General features: G+C 47.3%; 1 protein-coding gene across 1 annotated transcript in view; it reads right to left on the reverse strand.

Moving 5' to 3' along the window:
* Positions 1–300: 300 nt before the first annotated feature.
* The window catches only part of VASH2 (vasohibin 2), a 34,618-nt gene continuing 18,582 nt past the window's right edge, over positions 301–16,336 (reverse strand). Inside the window, exons 5-7 of the mRNA XM_059468236.1 lie at positions 9,056–9,437; positions 7,133–7,248; positions 301–2,643 (exon numbers count right to left, since the gene is read on the reverse strand). Of these exons, the coding sequence (XP_059324219.1) occupies positions 2,574–2,643; positions 7,133–7,248; positions 9,056–9,437 (568 nt within the window). The 3' untranslated portion in view covers positions 301–2,573. The remainder of the gene's footprint in view (positions 2,644–7,132; positions 7,249–9,055; positions 9,438–16,336) is intronic.

The raw sequence follows: 16,336 nt of genomic DNA on the forward strand, positions 1-16,336 counted from the left end.
GCTGAGAATTTGGAGGGGGCTACTTTTGTCATAGTCAGAGGTAGTTGTAACTGAAGATCTTTCTTCTGCCTGTTAACAGTGAGATTGATGCTGAGGATGACAATCTGTTTGATCCTGGATACTGTCTGGCTTCAAGCATCTGAGTAACCTCATAGATGCCAGCATACTTAGAGGCAACAAATTTCTGGGTACACCCACATTACAGGTAAAAACATTGTTCAGTTGTAGCAACCCTTGCTAAGAGCAAAAACAAAAAAGAAACCACACATAAGTCATAGAAAAAGACTACCATGATACTTTTATTGAAGTTTCATGCTGTGCATATACAAGAGATGAGAAACAGCCCAAAAAGTCATGCATGTTTTTCTATACTATTTGACCACTTTGCTGTCACTTGAACCACACTTAAGATAAATGCCATCATAAGCAAGTTTCAAGAGAATATTTCAGCAGAATTTTAAACAACGATCAAGAGCAATTTGTCAACACACCTCTACAGCATTAAAAAGCTTCAGTATCAGTTAAGAGAAAATAAAGTGTGCTGGACAAGGGTAGAAACTATATTACAACCATTATTTGAGCTGAAGTAAACCATGGTTTCATAGAAAAAAGTTGCAACATATCAGGTAACATTGTGCTATAGGATACAGCTGATCAAGTTTTTCGACATCATTTTATCCATGAGAAGTCATTAAAAAAATTATTTAGGTCACAAGACACTGGGCAGCACAAAGTTTGAAACCAAAACTCTGCAGCTGATGTCAAATTACACAAGAATTTCTACCAAAAGAGTATTTCCCTCTCTTCAGCTTCACTCCTTAAGCAAAAAAATCCTTGCTGTGAACACAGGAGTGGAAAAGTTTAAAGAAAGAGGCATGGGAAAGGCCTTCCTGATATTGATATGGTAAACTTGGATAAAGAGGTGTCATGCTTTTGAAAAGTTCTTTTTCTAGAGCTTTTGAACTCTTAATCAGTAGAAAGCCTTTCATTGGCTGTAGAAGGTTGCTGGGTCTTGGCTTTCTCTTCCTGTCCTAGGCAGGTGAAATTCAGTTTTTTGAGCAATGAGGTCTGTGAACAAGCAATTCTTTCCTTTTATATTCCTTCATTTTCTGGCTGATGGAAGTGTCCTCGGAGCTTACATCATTCCATTTGAATAAGCATTACTGTCAGTCTGTAACAGCGTCCATCTTCAGCGAAATCCCAAAAAAGTAAGTACCCAGGAGGGGAGGTACACCGGGCCCATGGCAGCATCATCTATGAGCACAGCACAAAGGGTAGAGGCTGGACATGTACAATAATCCAGTTTATATTTAGGCACCTAATGAAACAATTCCACGAATCCAGCACTCAAATGCTTCCAGAGAACTTCACCAATCACAGGTCCTTAGCCAAGTCTTACAACAATACAACTGAGCAGGGAGGAAGCAGACAAGCTTGATTTTCATCTATTTCAGTCATACTTCCTTATTCAAGTCTGACTAAGCAGTTGTTACTACAACATGTGCAGGAAAACTCCCTGCACAGCACGGCAGGTTTGACTTCAGCCCGCCATGCCTGATTTAATACAAGGTGTCAAGGCACCACCATCAGAGACTGCCCAGCCTTTCAAAGACAAGGTTCAAATTTGCACATAAATATGTGGAGAGAAAAGCACATAGACTCAGGTTAGCAATTCCCACAGTTTTTCCATTATTCCAGGTACTATATATATGAGAAAAAAGCTGACTTGTCTCTACAAAACAGCAATCTCTATGTTTTGTGCTTCAGCGGTGTAGTTCAGAAAGACTAAAAGCTTGTGACAAAAGTATAAAAAAATTTATGAAAGTTTAAAAATTCATTATTCATCAATTATCATCATTTAAAAAACCTCAACCCTTGTATCTTGCCTAACAAGATGTCAGTGTTAAGAATACAGTTGCATATTACTATTACTTAACATCTTTCGGCAACACACAGAAAATAACAACAGAGGTGGCAGTAAAACATCCAGTGCTGTTTTAATACTCCCAGTAATGCTGGGAAACAGTACAAATCGGTTAGAAAATAACAATACTGACAGTTTTGCATATCTATTAAGTCTAGTGAGGTAATACTGATACTTTAAAAACTTATGCCACTTCTTCACTGCTTGCTTTTATTGCTGAATTAAAGATTAATAGTGAATATGATTTTTTTTTAATTGCACTGCACCCCAGCACATCTTAATACTAAGAATATGATTTGTTAGTTACTCCAATGCAACCACCCAGCACAAGGCCAAGTTCAATTAACACTTGTACAGGGAAATTATATTTGAAGAAACTCACACCACTGAAGTCACCTGCTACATGATGGGAGAGGAAAAAAAATCTCATATCCTGGCAAATCTAATTTTAGGTTCTCTTCACTGATGCCTTTTCTGTAAATTGAAATAAATACTGCCACCAAAAACAATTACCCCCTATTATCTAGGTCAAACTTTTATTGTGAGAGTACATAAATTAAAAAGCAGTCCCATTCCTTTTTCCTTCCGAGGGGGTGCAGGTAAAGTGCAGCGGCAGCAGCGGGAAGCCCTCAGGAGCCCGTGGCACGGGTCAGATGCGGAGCTGGTAGCCGACCTCGTTGAGTGCAGCCAGGTCTCCCTTCTTGTCCAGCACCGCCGGCCTGCGCACAGGGGAGGGAAGAGGGCGCTGCTCACCAGCGATCCCGCACGGCCGTGCAGCTGGGGGGAGCTCAGCAGCCACGGGGACGGTGGATAGAGCCAATGTTGTCATCTTAAACACAATCCTGGTCAATCTGCTGCAGGACCTACTGTGATAGAGCTATCTGTGTGTTGCCTCTGACAAGCTGTGCCTGGGATTTAGGATGCAAACCTGAAGCACTCCCTCCTCCTGACTTGAGAGAGCCCTAAATGAGTAGCTAAGACTAGACACACCCCACCTGTCATCCACCCCGGAGCAGGACTCCAGCTTTTAGAACAAAGCCAAAACAGCTGAGAGCAAACAGGCAGGGTCTCTCACACGGGCACTGCATGTTGGCTCAACCCCAGCCTGCCCCTCCTCCTGGCTGGCTCTGTGTGAAAGGCTGGAGCCCACCAAACAGAAAACACAGGGTGGACTCCCTTCAGCCTCCTGGCATCCAGCACTCTGATACCACTCACCTGAGCAATCACACGTGGATGCTGTTGGACCATTTCAGTATTCCAACAGCCTGAACCAAAGGAAACCTTGAGCTATCAGTCTCTCTTTTTAGCAAGCAATGGAAAAGGTCCTGCAACAAAGTTGTCAAACCAAAACTATTCAGCTGATTTATAGTCTGGAAGTGTCTAATCTGAGAATCTATTGCAGGCTCTTGGCTGCTTTCACACTAAGCCATGTGTTTGCTTTTCTGAAGACATACATTGTTTAAAGCACACATTTCTCTAGTACTCCATAGCATGTCTGCTTCCCTGCAGAAACACAGCTAAAACCCCAGCAGTACAATGGGAGGCTGCTCCAGTGCTTTCAGCTCCTCAGCCCTGCTTTCCAGCTCTGTGTGCTTATTACTCTTTGCCCCCTCTGCAGCAGATGTGACCCCTGAGTTTGCTCAGCCAGGCTGGCCCTTATCTCCCTGCTGCAGGCTGCCAGCCCATTCCCACTGGAGCAGCTCAGGGCCGGCAGCAGTGCCACAGGCAGGCTGGAAACCAGGGAAAGCCCAGCCCTGGCTGTGGCACACTGCTGGGCACACACAGGGAAGAGCTGTACTGCTGCAGCCCCAAGAACTGAGAGTGTATAGCTCACACATGCATGTGTGCAACAGAGCCTCTGAAATATTTTTTAATTGCTCAATTCAACAAGGATTTTTTTTTCTTTTTAAGAGTTAACACCAGATGCCTGCTGAGAATCTTCACAGCATTTGAGGCATCTAATGCCCTTCTGCCTAGTGGCACATTGAATGAAACCTGTTGCTTTGCCATTTATCTAAGCACCTTTCATAATAACCTCACCATCCTCACTGCAGTACTGCCCTGCACCATGCCTTGCGTTTGTCTCAATTTAAGTAATTCACAAAAGAGAAGAAGTCTTCACTGGTCTCTCTTATTTGCAGGAAGGGATCACACTTACAACAAATCACTGTAAGATAGTTTGCATTTTTTCCTCATTATTCCTTCAGAGCAGATGGGATTTGACTAACCAGTAAACAAGCTACAAGCTGCATCCCTCAGAGCTTGTGTAGGAGTCAGAGATCAGCAACAGATGCACTGTATGAGACTTCCAGTGTCCTTCCTTTCCCCTTCATTCCAATTTAGGGACTCTCTTCACACCTTTTCTCCCTCCCTTTAATTAGGGTCACAATATGGTTTTAATTAAAGCATGCCTGGATGGTAGTACCTTCTCTGATTATCCAGGAGGGATGGGGAGTCACTGTACACCCATGGTGACATGAATATTTCCACCCATCCACAACTGTCTGCAGCTTTTAGCTACAAACAGACTGTCCTCCATAAGTTTCAGGAAAAGACAAGACTCGGACCAGAGGCACCACAGATCCCATTCTCCTTGGTGCCACATGACTATGCCAGACATGCCCTCTGAGGCCAGGGGCCTCTGCTTTACTGGCCCATCAGATCACACCTCCTGTCCAACGCACCCTGACCACAAGCAGGTGAGCAAGCTGTGCCCAGCTGCTGGGCACACAGCATTCATGAGCTCTCTGCACCTGAGCTGCCTGATTTGATACATCCTGATGTACTCCTGCCCCCTTGCACACCCTGATAAAACAGACTAGCAGAACTTCCCTTTCAGCAGCTACCCTGGGCTGGAAGCACACAAGGCCAGTGTTGCCAGCCAGTCACAGAGCATGCATGTTAAGGCTCAACATGAAATTGAAAGGAAATGGATCTGGTGAGCTCACATTTAGGAGCAGAGATTCTCCAGACTACTGCATGACCCTCCCTTCCAAACTCATAGCAACTCTCCCAAACCCCTCCAGCTCCAGGAGCTCCTAGTGAGGATGAAACTCTTCACTGCCTGTTCCAGCACAGGAATGCAATTTACTGCACCCTGCTGCTTTGGGACTTCAGAGGATGGGCAAGTGGACACAGTAAAGCTTCAGACTCACCAGAGAGATTGACACTGCCCTATCTAATGTTCTGTATCCATGCAGGATCACACCAGCTGTGGGCTAAGAGCACAGGGACTGCTCACAGCTCAGTTAATAAGCTGCAATTTGCCTACACACCAGCCTCCTAGCAGGCATGCACTGGGTACTGCACTGCCACCTGCCCTGCAATGTGCCCCACCTGCCTTGCAGCTGCATTTCCAGGCTGAAAGGCTATCCTGAGCTTGCTGGCAGCCACCACTAACATTTACCTAACAAAGCTGAAGGGGGAAGGATGAGAAGTTAAATGTTTGTGTCTGTGAAATCCTCTTCCATCCTTAAGAACAGTTTCATCCTTTGTCCTTCAGAAACAATCCATCCAAGATACTCTAGTTCACACTCCATATCCTTCAGTGGGAGATTTCTCCCAGCAGGCCCATATAATTTTACTGTTGAAAAAACCCAAGCTGTAATAACAGCTTGTCATCAGCAGGTGAAGCCTTTCAAATGAATGTGTTATTCTGCCCCTGCCAGCTCACACTGGAGCAAAAGGTTTCTCTCCCCCTCCCCAGCCAGCTCAAGAAAGCTGTAATTAGAGCATGTGAGTAAGAGATCCACAAAGAAACAAAACAGTGTTGATAAGCACAGCCATTCTTTAGCTTGGATCCCAGCCCAAAGCCTAGCAGACCTGACTCTTTCCTATTCTGTGTGTAACACAAAGGCCTCTCACTCCATCAGGTTCTCAGAGATTCACCAATATGGAGAAGAGAATACCCCATTTCTCCTCGTTATTTCTCACCTTACGTCAACCACTGCATGTGTTGAGATTTGTCATTCAGCTCATCCCTGACCTGGGGATGCCATTCCCCCTTCAGGGCTCACAGCTCATCACACTGTGTCTGAGTCCTACATCTTCTGTCAGGGTGACCCAGGGTTTATTTCAGAGTTACATATAATTTGCTCTTGATGCAGAGCAACAGAGCAGAACCACTGAGCAAGTAACAGGTGCTGAAGCCACTGCAAGGCCACCTGTACACTCCCTGCCTTTCTGTCCTGGAAAAGCAAAGCTGCCAAGGAGAGATCAGTCACTGCAGAGCAGCCACATGCCCAGCAGCTTTTTCAGGAAACCACCTCAACTGGAGAGTCTCCAAGCCCAGTGACACTCATTCCTCTCCAGAAATACTTGATCCACTCCAGCAACTCCGAAGCACTATTAGAAACTCAAAAATGAAACTGTTCCCCAAAGAGAATCTAGGAGGAGAAGCCTGAAGCAGCTGAGCCCATCACAACTATAATTATCTATGCACTAAACAAGGAGCTCTCAGTGACGAAGTCCAAAGCACAGCATCGTGGATTGCGTGTGAATGAACGTGTAAAAATAAAAGCTTGCTGTGAAATCATCTGCTGCTAACGTATCTTGAAGTTATCTTTAGAAGGTTAGTCTAATGTCTTTGTTAGGTGCTTTAAAATAAATAAATAAGTGCTGAGACAGTAGTCTGGGAGTCTATTTAAAAAGCAATGATCATAAATATGTGACTAATCTGGGTTACATATAGGCTTTCACAGTTGTCAGCTTCCTGGCATGGAGCACCACAGCTAGAACTCAGCTCTTCCACATCTAAGGTAGGGGAGTCTGAATTGCCAGTGCCTGTAAAAGGCCTGTGGATCTGGAAGCACAGTTTTATCCATTTAGAGGTATTGCATCCATCCTTCCCCACACAGCTGAAGAACAACTCCTGGCTACGACACACATGGAAAGAGGCCTGGGGTTTTTCTGAGGTGATTAAAATCAAAAAATACAATTCAAGTGATGTTGTCACTTTGGAAAGACAAGTGTACATTTCCCCTGTCTCTGTAAGCTGCACAGTGCAAGGACCCTGCATGGAGGGGCCACCAGGCAGCAGGAAGCACTGGAAGCAATGCCAGGACATCAGCAGTGCCAGCAGCTTCTGGAGCCCCTCTGCTACCAAAGGCACCTGGTGCAGTTTGTGCCAGTGAGCACAGAAGTTGTGTACAGCAAAGTACCAGCAGCAGCCTCCCCTGTGCCAGCAGGGATGGTGGCAGGGATACTCACGACTTGTCCCTCCTGCAGGCCCGTCTCTGAGGGCTGCCCTGCCTCCGGCGCGGCGACAGCGACTTTCCCCGGGGCCTCTCCTTCATCGGAGAATGGGCACTGGACGGCTTCAGAATCTGTGGGAGATGGGGGAGGGAAGGAAGTGCCTTCAATAAAGGCAATGATTCACTGCAAATAAAAATTTAAAATAAAGGGCCTCATACAGTAGCAGGGATGGCACACAAAGAGCCTTCAGTCCCTTGGGGCTTATTCAAACCCTGCCCAGGTTAAGAGGAACTCAAAGCTGTTATCATGTGATAGCTGTTCAGGGGCCCCCTGCAAGAATTAGTTGGTGTCACCAGTTCAATTCCCAGGTGAATACTGTCTCATCCACAGCTTTCTTCAGAGCTGGCAACAGCAAGAGATAAGAAAAATGGCTTTGAGCCTCAGCTGAAAGAAACTCAGGCAGCCAAATCACCCTCTCAGCTTTTCTCTCAGCAAACAGAGGTGACCATCTCTCAGGCTGGCAGCTGAACTCTGACAGTGAGGCTTTTCAGTAGGTCTCCAGCTTGCCCCCATCCTCCAGGCCCTCCAACATCAGAGGGCAATCAGCATTACACTCACACTCTGGACAGCTTTAAAGACCTGTTCCTCCAAACCCAGCCCACTCACAATGGAAGCCCTCTGAATTCCGTAGTAACTTGAGGGAAAGATCAGATGCAGGGCTTTCAGCCTTCAAGGGTTCAGGGCTGTGGTCCTGGCCCCGAGGCACTCACTGGGACAAGACCCAGTGTCACAGCTCAGTGCACACAGAGAGCTGGGCCCTCTATCAAAAACAGTAGAAAATTCAGTCAGTCATCCACCCCTGTGGACTTCTTCAACTCAAGCCTGTTTGCTCTCTGGACAGCATTAAAAGCACATGAATAGAGAAGGACAAAAAACCCCAAACTTATATTTGGGTAAGGGGTTTTGAGGTTACATCAGTAATCAGGCCCATATGCTTAAGCATGGTACAAGGTGGCCCTCAAACTCCTTGGCAGGGCAGGGGAGATGGCAGCAGAACATCAATGCCACTGGCAGGGCTCACCCCAAGGTCAGGGCAAGGGGCAGATGCCCCAGCCAAAAAGGCACGTGGCTGCCACGTAAGAGCCGTCCTTTAGTGGGGAAGGGGAGAGAACCCAGAATAACTTGGACACCATGCCACATACCTCTGCACAAGAGCCAGAGCCATTCTTAGCAACACACCTGCTCTGCTCTCGCTGCTGGCAGCCAGATGGACAGGCACCAAATCTGCTTCCACCACGACCACAAAGAGCTCCTGGCCCACGCCAGGCTCAGAGGCACGGTCAGGGACACCCCTCATGCCCAAGGGCAGCCAAACCCTGCAGGCCCCTGGCAGCCTGCCTTGTCTCCCCATTGTTTCCCAATGAGCTCTTCAGTCCAACCAGCCAGCAGGGAAGTCTATCAGGGAGTTGCTTTACTTGCCTGTCCCACATAACCTACTCTGTGATTTAGCTGAGACAATCAGCCCTCTGGCATGTCCTGCAAGTGTTATAATTAAAGTGTTATAATTAAATTTTCAGGTGGAAAACACAGACCCCCTACCTACAACCAGGCCACTCTTCCCAGCAGCTCCAGCCCCAGCTAAGCTGATTCTTCCCAACCACCTTCTTCTGGAGTCACTGAGGAAAGCAAACTGGGCAGCAGCTCCCTGACAGCCAGTGACAAGTATGGGTTCAAGTGTTTCCCAGGCTAAAGGGGAGATCCTTCAACTAAATAGCTGTAAGGGCTTGAAAGCACACCAAAAAGAGAGATGCAAGCACCCCCTCAGCACACCTGCATGATCTCAGGCTGACACACAGCAAGGGACAAGGGGGACAAGGATGCAGGATGGGACAAGGCACAGCTGCCTCCTGAGCCCAACATCCAGGTGCACAGACCTACCTTCATCCTCATATCCCTGGCAAACTTCTCCAGCTCCTTCCTGACGTCCGTGCGCATCATCTTGGAGACGTTGAGGACCAGCTGTTTCCACTCGATGGGCTGGAAGCTGTGCGGCTCGTGCGGCACGTACAAGCCGATTTTCACTTTTTTCACCGAATGCAAGTACTTTTTATAGGAGTCTTCGAATTCGAAGATGAGGTCACTCAGAGTCCGGTACGTGAGAGGTTTGTCCATGAGATCCGAGCGCCTGCTCATACCCAGCGAGCCGTAGCGGCCGTTGCAGTAAATGCCAAGCACCACATGATGGAAATAGTTCCCTGAGAAGTGGGTTTTAAAGCTGATGGGGAATCGCTCCACCGAGGGCTGCCCGTTGGTTAAGTAGCTGGGGTGCACTGCATCAAGGCAACAACGGTGCTGGGAGAGCAGCAGCTACAATTACACCTGGGAGACTTCTTCAGCGGGTTTGGGGTTTCTAACTGCCAGGCAAACAAAAATAAGTTTGTTTCCTGTAAACAAACTTATTCTCACTGTGTGAGAATTCATTCATCTCACATTCATCTCTGTGCCCAGATACAGCCAATGCTGCCAAAGCCCATTTCACTGCTTGGAAAATAAATGACTCTTATTCACACTGAGGAAAAAGATAAAACCACAACACTGTTCAGGTCAGCACGACCAAAGACAGACCACCCTCCCTAGATCTGGGGAAGCTCCCCATTTGATACCTACATCAAACTCCCACACTTCCAAAGGGAAAAGTGTTTACCTCCCTTTCTGGAGGGTTTGATACAACTTAGTTTACTGAGCCTCATTTTCTCATGTCTTCAAATAGTATCAAGAAATTTGGATTTATTCCTCGCCAAGATGACAGTCTGTCTTTCTTTCTGTAAACTGGCCATTGACATTGCACTCCTCATACAGAGTGTTTCAGCATGTTACCCTTGTAACACCTTGCTGAGAGGAACCAAAGGAAAGGTCCAAGATGAATAATTAATTAGATAAGCACAGAGGTATGGTCAGAAACACTCTTAAAAAGCAAACCCTGTCCCTGGAATCACAGACTGGCCATTTCAAAGGTACCACGTGCAGAGGCCAGGACCAAGCTCTGTGCCAGTGCAGTGTGTGAGCTCAGAGGGGAGCTACATGCAGGTCACCTCCAGGGAGGCTGCTGGCCCGTGCCAGGGAGAGGACAGGCTGAGAATCCCTCACGAGCAGCTCTGCGTCAGCACCTACGTCGCACGCAGCTCCGTGCTGCTAATCCTGGGACAGCTGAAACTCAGCCGGGCTCCACGTGCTGGCACCTGGCCCTGGGACAGCAGGTGCCTTCCCCTCCACAGCTGAGGCCCCCACCCACGCCTGGGCATGGAGCAGGGATGACCAGAAAAGGCTGCAGCAAAACGCTCCAGCCTGGGGCTACTCCAGCCAGAGGCACCTGCTGGAACCCTGGAGCCATCCCTTGAGTCAGCTGGTCATGGTGCTGCCACTACAAAATACCCCACCCAAAAGGCAGCACTGCCAGAATAGTGTCAGGGCATCTTGACAGATGGAGGAGTGGGCTCAGTTTCCACTGAAGCTGCAGGAACCTGCTTTGTCCAGGATTCTGCTCTGGGCATCACCAGCATCCCCTCTTCTCCATGCCTCATGCCCAAAAAGGAGGTATTTAACAGCAGTGAAACAAGAGCCACCACACAGCTGAGAGATCCTGGGATGTTACTGTGACCAGCCTTCCTCCCCTGCCTGCACAGCACGGCTGCCAAACAGCTGCTGGGAAACAGAGCACAAAAAAGCCTTTGTATCAAGACTGTAAAACAAAATTTGCACTCTGTTCTGGGTTCTGCCCAGCTTGACATGCCACCACCTCACCACCAGTGTGACTCCCTGGGATGCTGACCCCTGCCTGCACCCCACATTTCACCTCTTCTTTCTATAGGGTTGCATGAAAAGCATCCAGTGGCTCTCATCTCTCTCTAAACCATTTTCTCAGGGGGATATTTCACCCAGTGGTTGTTGAATTTCACAAATTCAAACTTTTGGATTCTGGATAAATGCACAAACCAACTAATAAGAGGTCCATGAACTGCCCAGAATCCTAAGTCAAGAGCAAGGAGTTTCACAAACAAAAAAAAAGTCAGACAAGAAAACCACATTGACTCAGAACTTTTGGAACAGCCACAGGGAAGATTTTCAGTTCCATGTCAACATGTTTAGCTGTATTCAGTGCTAGATGTCATCAGCTTCAGCAGCCTGGAGAAAACGTATTAGAGGATAAAGGAACAGACAACACTGTGGGCTCAGCTCATGCTGGCTGTATGATCACGAGTCTGGAAGACTGTGCACAGCAGAGCACAGACCTCTCTGCCACACACATCTGTCACCCAGGCAAGGCCACATGCACCCACCTCCTGCCCCACTGCCACCAAACACAGACACCCTGCAGCGTCAATGCCCAGCCCAACATCACCCACACAGAACAGAAACAGCTCTGTTTGCCTTAGATGGTCTCACTGGATCACTGCTGCCTTAGGACTAGCTTCTCCAAGAAAAATACCTTCACCCCACTACCAGTAGATGATTTATAATTAAAGATTATAAATACACTGCAAGGGCAGAATGGGGCCCAGCGCCATTATGTCAACTGGAAAACTCAGCACACACTCACCTCATTTAAAAGGTCACCTTGCTTTGGTCCTTAAAAGGTGCATCCTGTGTACATCAAAGTCATGTTACAATCATTTGTGTCCTACAGACTGATTTCTGCAAAAGCCCATTGTATTTATCATTCTGTGTAACTGAAAAAGCACTACCTTTTATTAACACCTAGGAAGCTTTCAAACACCACCACTATTTTCCCCCCTCATTATGAAAGGGTTTTCACTCTGCTCCCCAAGTGCCTTTCTGTTAAGTCCATACAAAGCTTTGGTGGCCACCTGCCACACATACACACTTCTGCCACAAGGGCTCAGAGAAGTTGCAATTTAATCTCGTTAAATACTTAGTAGGAGTAAAAGAATCTTTTGAGGGCAGAAATTACCCACCATCAAACAACCCAGCAACAACTGCTGTGGAAATTAACCTTTAGGTATGGGTTGCTTCTGCTGAGGGACTGGTTAATGAGAGTCCCCACCCGAGATGAAATACACAGCAAATGGGCTGGAAAGGCACGTCAGATCTTCCCCTCTGTCCCTGCATCATTATTACAGCTTTCCTTTCTGCTCTGCCCAAGGAGAGCTGTATTGTGGCAAACAAAAGACAAGCACACAGCAATGCTGCAGCTGTAATCACACTTCTGAGCTGGGACTGTGACTACAGATCCAGAGTCAGGGAGTGAATTACATGTCACAATAGAGAAGCAGTGCAGAGCAGGAGAGGGCAAAAGCAGCTGCAGCAAAGCTCAGTGGCCTCCTAATCCTAGGTCTCCATGACAGTCAAGATGATGGAGCTGGGCTCTTCTCAGTGGTGCCAACCAACAGGACAAGAGGCAACGGGGCAGAAACTGAAGCACAAGAAGCTCACAGCTCAGGCACAAGAGAATCCTGGAGAATTGGTAACATCAGCCCAGAGTCCAGTCACCAGAGGGGCTCTGCAGGGCTCCATCCTCAGCCCAGGACTCTTCAACATCTTCATTATAACATGGACACAGAACCCAAAGGAAGTTTGGGGACAGCACTAAACTGAGAAGAGCTGTTGACTCCTTCAAGGGCAGAAAGGTGCTGCAGAGAGACCTCAGCAAATTGGAGAGATGGGCAACCACAAACCACACAAGGTTTAACAAGAGCAAGTGCTGGAATCCAGCCCTGAAAAGGGGCAGTGCTTCATGCCTCAAGAGCCCAGCAAGGGTGTTTTTGCTGAAGTCTGGTCAAGATGAGCACAGAAAACTACAGGGTGCCTGGCTGCCCCCTCTCCTGCCACTCCCAAGGGCTGGGGCCACGAGTAAGTGCCACTGAGCAGCAGTGAGCTGGAGGGATGGCAGCAGGCTGGGGAGCAAGGGAGCAGCTCTAGGTCTTAGCAATGCTGAACCTGCTAGCACAGAGCAGCATGTGGAGCAGGAGGAAAATAAATCTCAAAAACATCAATAAGGCTTCAGTAAAACCAGAAGAATTGGTTTTCCAAGCAACTGCTCAGAGGACCCCCAACCACCAGCAATAAACTCTCAGAGAGGTTTCCAGCTGGAGTCAGATAGCATTTCCCATGGGCTTGGGATTGCTTACTGTGAGGCAGAGTGCTACTGAGCCCACAGCTGGATGCTGTCTACAGAGGGCCCAGAGTTCCCCCTGGCAGCTCCAGGGTCCATGTAGGAAAGGCTCAAGCAGCTGGTTCAGCTTCCCCAGGCAGGACTGCCAGGGTGACATCCCTTAGACTGAGAAACCTGCTCTGCAGTGCCTGGCTACAGTCAGAGGAGGGACTACCTAAAGATTAGACCATGACAATGTAAGCAATTAAAAGCTCTCTCCCAGCTCTTCACAGCCACCACACGGGCTGCAGACATTCAGCACCATCTTTCTTTCCCATATTTCAGTTAGCAAGTGGGTCAAGCTGTAGACAAGCATGCAGGAGGCAAAGAGGAGCACTACACAGACATCAATATCCTGCAATGACTGCAATAAATTCTCCCCCTTACTGAAAACCCTCACTTCCAGCCCAGGGATGTATACCTGTTGGCCTGGAGGAGATGGATGGACCTAGGCCTCCAGTGGTGATAAACACCATCCACAGACTGCATCCACAGAAGGAACACTGCAGAAGCTACTGAATGATTTCTCACTCCTGAGATACTTTTGCTCTTCTCTTCCTTGTTTAATGATATTATTGGCCAGGGGCTCTAATACCCTGTGTGGGTCTGAGTGTTACCTCACATGAACTGGGAGAAGGATGCTGAAGGCAATGGGAGTGATTGATGTGATTTCTGTGATTTATGCTCAGCCAATGTGGACACACTCTGCAAGACTCCCCGAGGAGGAATGCAGTGTGCAGCTTCCTTCTCCTCCTCTGATATTCTGCTCTCTATGTTTTAATAAAGTGAATGCAGCACAGATAAAATTCCCTTGGCACTTTCTGGTTTACTATTCCCTTTCATGAGCTCAAATCAATTGGATCTTTGCTCAGAAAGAGTGGGCTGAACGCACCATTACTCAGCTGATTTACAGCTGAACTGAGCAATGCCCTGGGGAAGACAGCAGGAGGAATGCTTCTGGTTAGGCTCTGACAAGCAGATCATGTAAGCAGAGATATGAACCCAGTTCAGACAGCTACACAGAGAAAAAGAGTTGTGCAGACTGCTGCAAAATAATACAGGAAGATCTGCTTGAGCTTTCAGTCATCTCAGAGCAGCTGCTTCCTTGGTGTGTGCAGACAGGGTACCTCAGTGCCCTATAAAAACGCTCCAAGATCAAGTGCACAGGCAATTATGCAAAACTTAATTCTGCACCAAGAGGGATTATAGAAGCATTTTATTAGAAGTCACACAGTAAAAGGCAATTTTAAAAAAAGCCAGCAAGCAGCTCCATTAAAGCGACATCTCGCTAAGCCGCTCTGCGCCAGGCGGCCTTTGAAGGAAGGCTCACGCCGAGGGTCGCTCAGTGGGCTGAGCTTTTCCAGTATCCAAGCAACACCCAGGGCCTGCCAGCACACAAATTACAGCAGGACCTCACTTCCAGACACATGGAATGGAACCAGAGGTTCACACACACACAGGGCTGCTCAGCTGAGGCCTGTGTGAAGGCACTGGCTGGGAACTCAGGAGAGGGTAAGCACATCTTCACTGGAAAGGACCTGACCTTGGAACGCTGCTGGCCTCACCATGGCTGCATCCAGAGCGCAATGCTGAACATCAGAATCTCATGGCTGCCAAAAAACAGCAAACTTCCCTGTCACAGATGTATTTTATGAAAAATCCTTTCGGTAGCATTTTTTCTCCAGAGTCTGAGACAGTTGGACTGTGATTGGCCATTAATTAAAAACAACCACATTGGACCAATCAAAGATGCACCTGTTGCATTCCACAGCAGCAGATAATCAATGTTTACATTTCCTTTCTGAGGCCTCTCAGCTTCTCAGGAGAAAAAATCCTAGCAAAAGGACTTTTCATAAAATATGTCTGTGACCTGTCATGCCAAAGATGCCTCCCAAAACCCCTCATGCTGCACGTGCATCACAGCACTGCAGGGCTCCATACTGGCACAGGCTCTGTTCCAGCCACCTCCCAGACACACAAATTCAGGGGGCCCATCCCCTCACCACTGCTACACTCTTTGTGTACCCACATCTCAAGCAAAATACCTGGGGTTTATAGTGCATGAATCTTGTAAACCTACATGCTTCTGTTACTGCACCACCAGCCAGCAGACAGTCCCTGCTCTCAGACAGAGACTTCCAAGACTGGATGCAGAAGTCCTAGCAAGACAAGCCTGTCCCATACACTCCTCTGGTTAAACCTTCTAAATTTAAAAAAAAAAAGTTTGCCCTAAGTTTGGAGTTTTTTAATTAGCATCTAGAGACAGAAATATTCGTACACATCTTAAGTCTGAAGAAACTTCAAATGACAATAAATTGTATAAAATACAGCTTTTGATTATTTTGCTTCCTTCACTTCTCAAAAAAAAAAAAAAAACACCAATGCAGAAAACACCAAACTGAACCCATAAGTCAGGCTTGAGGCAAGCAAAAAACCAGCAACAACACTTTCAGGTTATCATGGTTATCCATAGGCCATTAATCACCCTTTGCTCCTGTGATGTGTGGAATAATCAGTTCACTGCTAGAAATACAGACTACAGAGCAGCATCAACTCCACCTGGGGATTATTGCCCCCATTCCAATAGTTTGGAACACAATCCTGACACTAGGGCAAGTACAACAGATCCACTGACATCACTTCAAGGGAAATCAGTTAATATAAACTTTTTGGGCTTCAGGAAAGCTTTCAATATTGTTACTCCCAGTATTCTCCTGGACAAAACATCCAGCATACAGCTAGAGAAATACAGAACACAATGGGTAAGGAACAGGCTCATGGGTCACACACAAGGCTTACAGCAAATGGGGTCACACCAGGCTGGCAGCCACTCACTAGTGGGCTTCAACAGGGCTCCATTTCAAGGCCAGTACAACATCTTGACAAATTACTTGGATGCAAGACTCAAAGGTATGCTTCGTAAGTGTGCTGATGACACAAAATTGGGAAGAGCTGCTGACTCCCTCAAGGGCAGAAAGGCCCTGCAGACAGATCTTGACAAAATGGAAAGCTGGGTGATCACCAACCTATGCAGTTTAACAAGGGAAGTG

Source organism: Ammospiza nelsoni, chromosome 3, assembly GCF_027579445.1.
Source record: "Ammospiza nelsoni isolate bAmmNel1 chromosome 3, bAmmNel1.pri, whole genome shotgun sequence".
NCBI classification, from domain to species: domain Eukaryota; kingdom Metazoa; phylum Chordata; class Aves; order Passeriformes; family Passerellidae; genus Ammospiza; species Ammospiza nelsoni.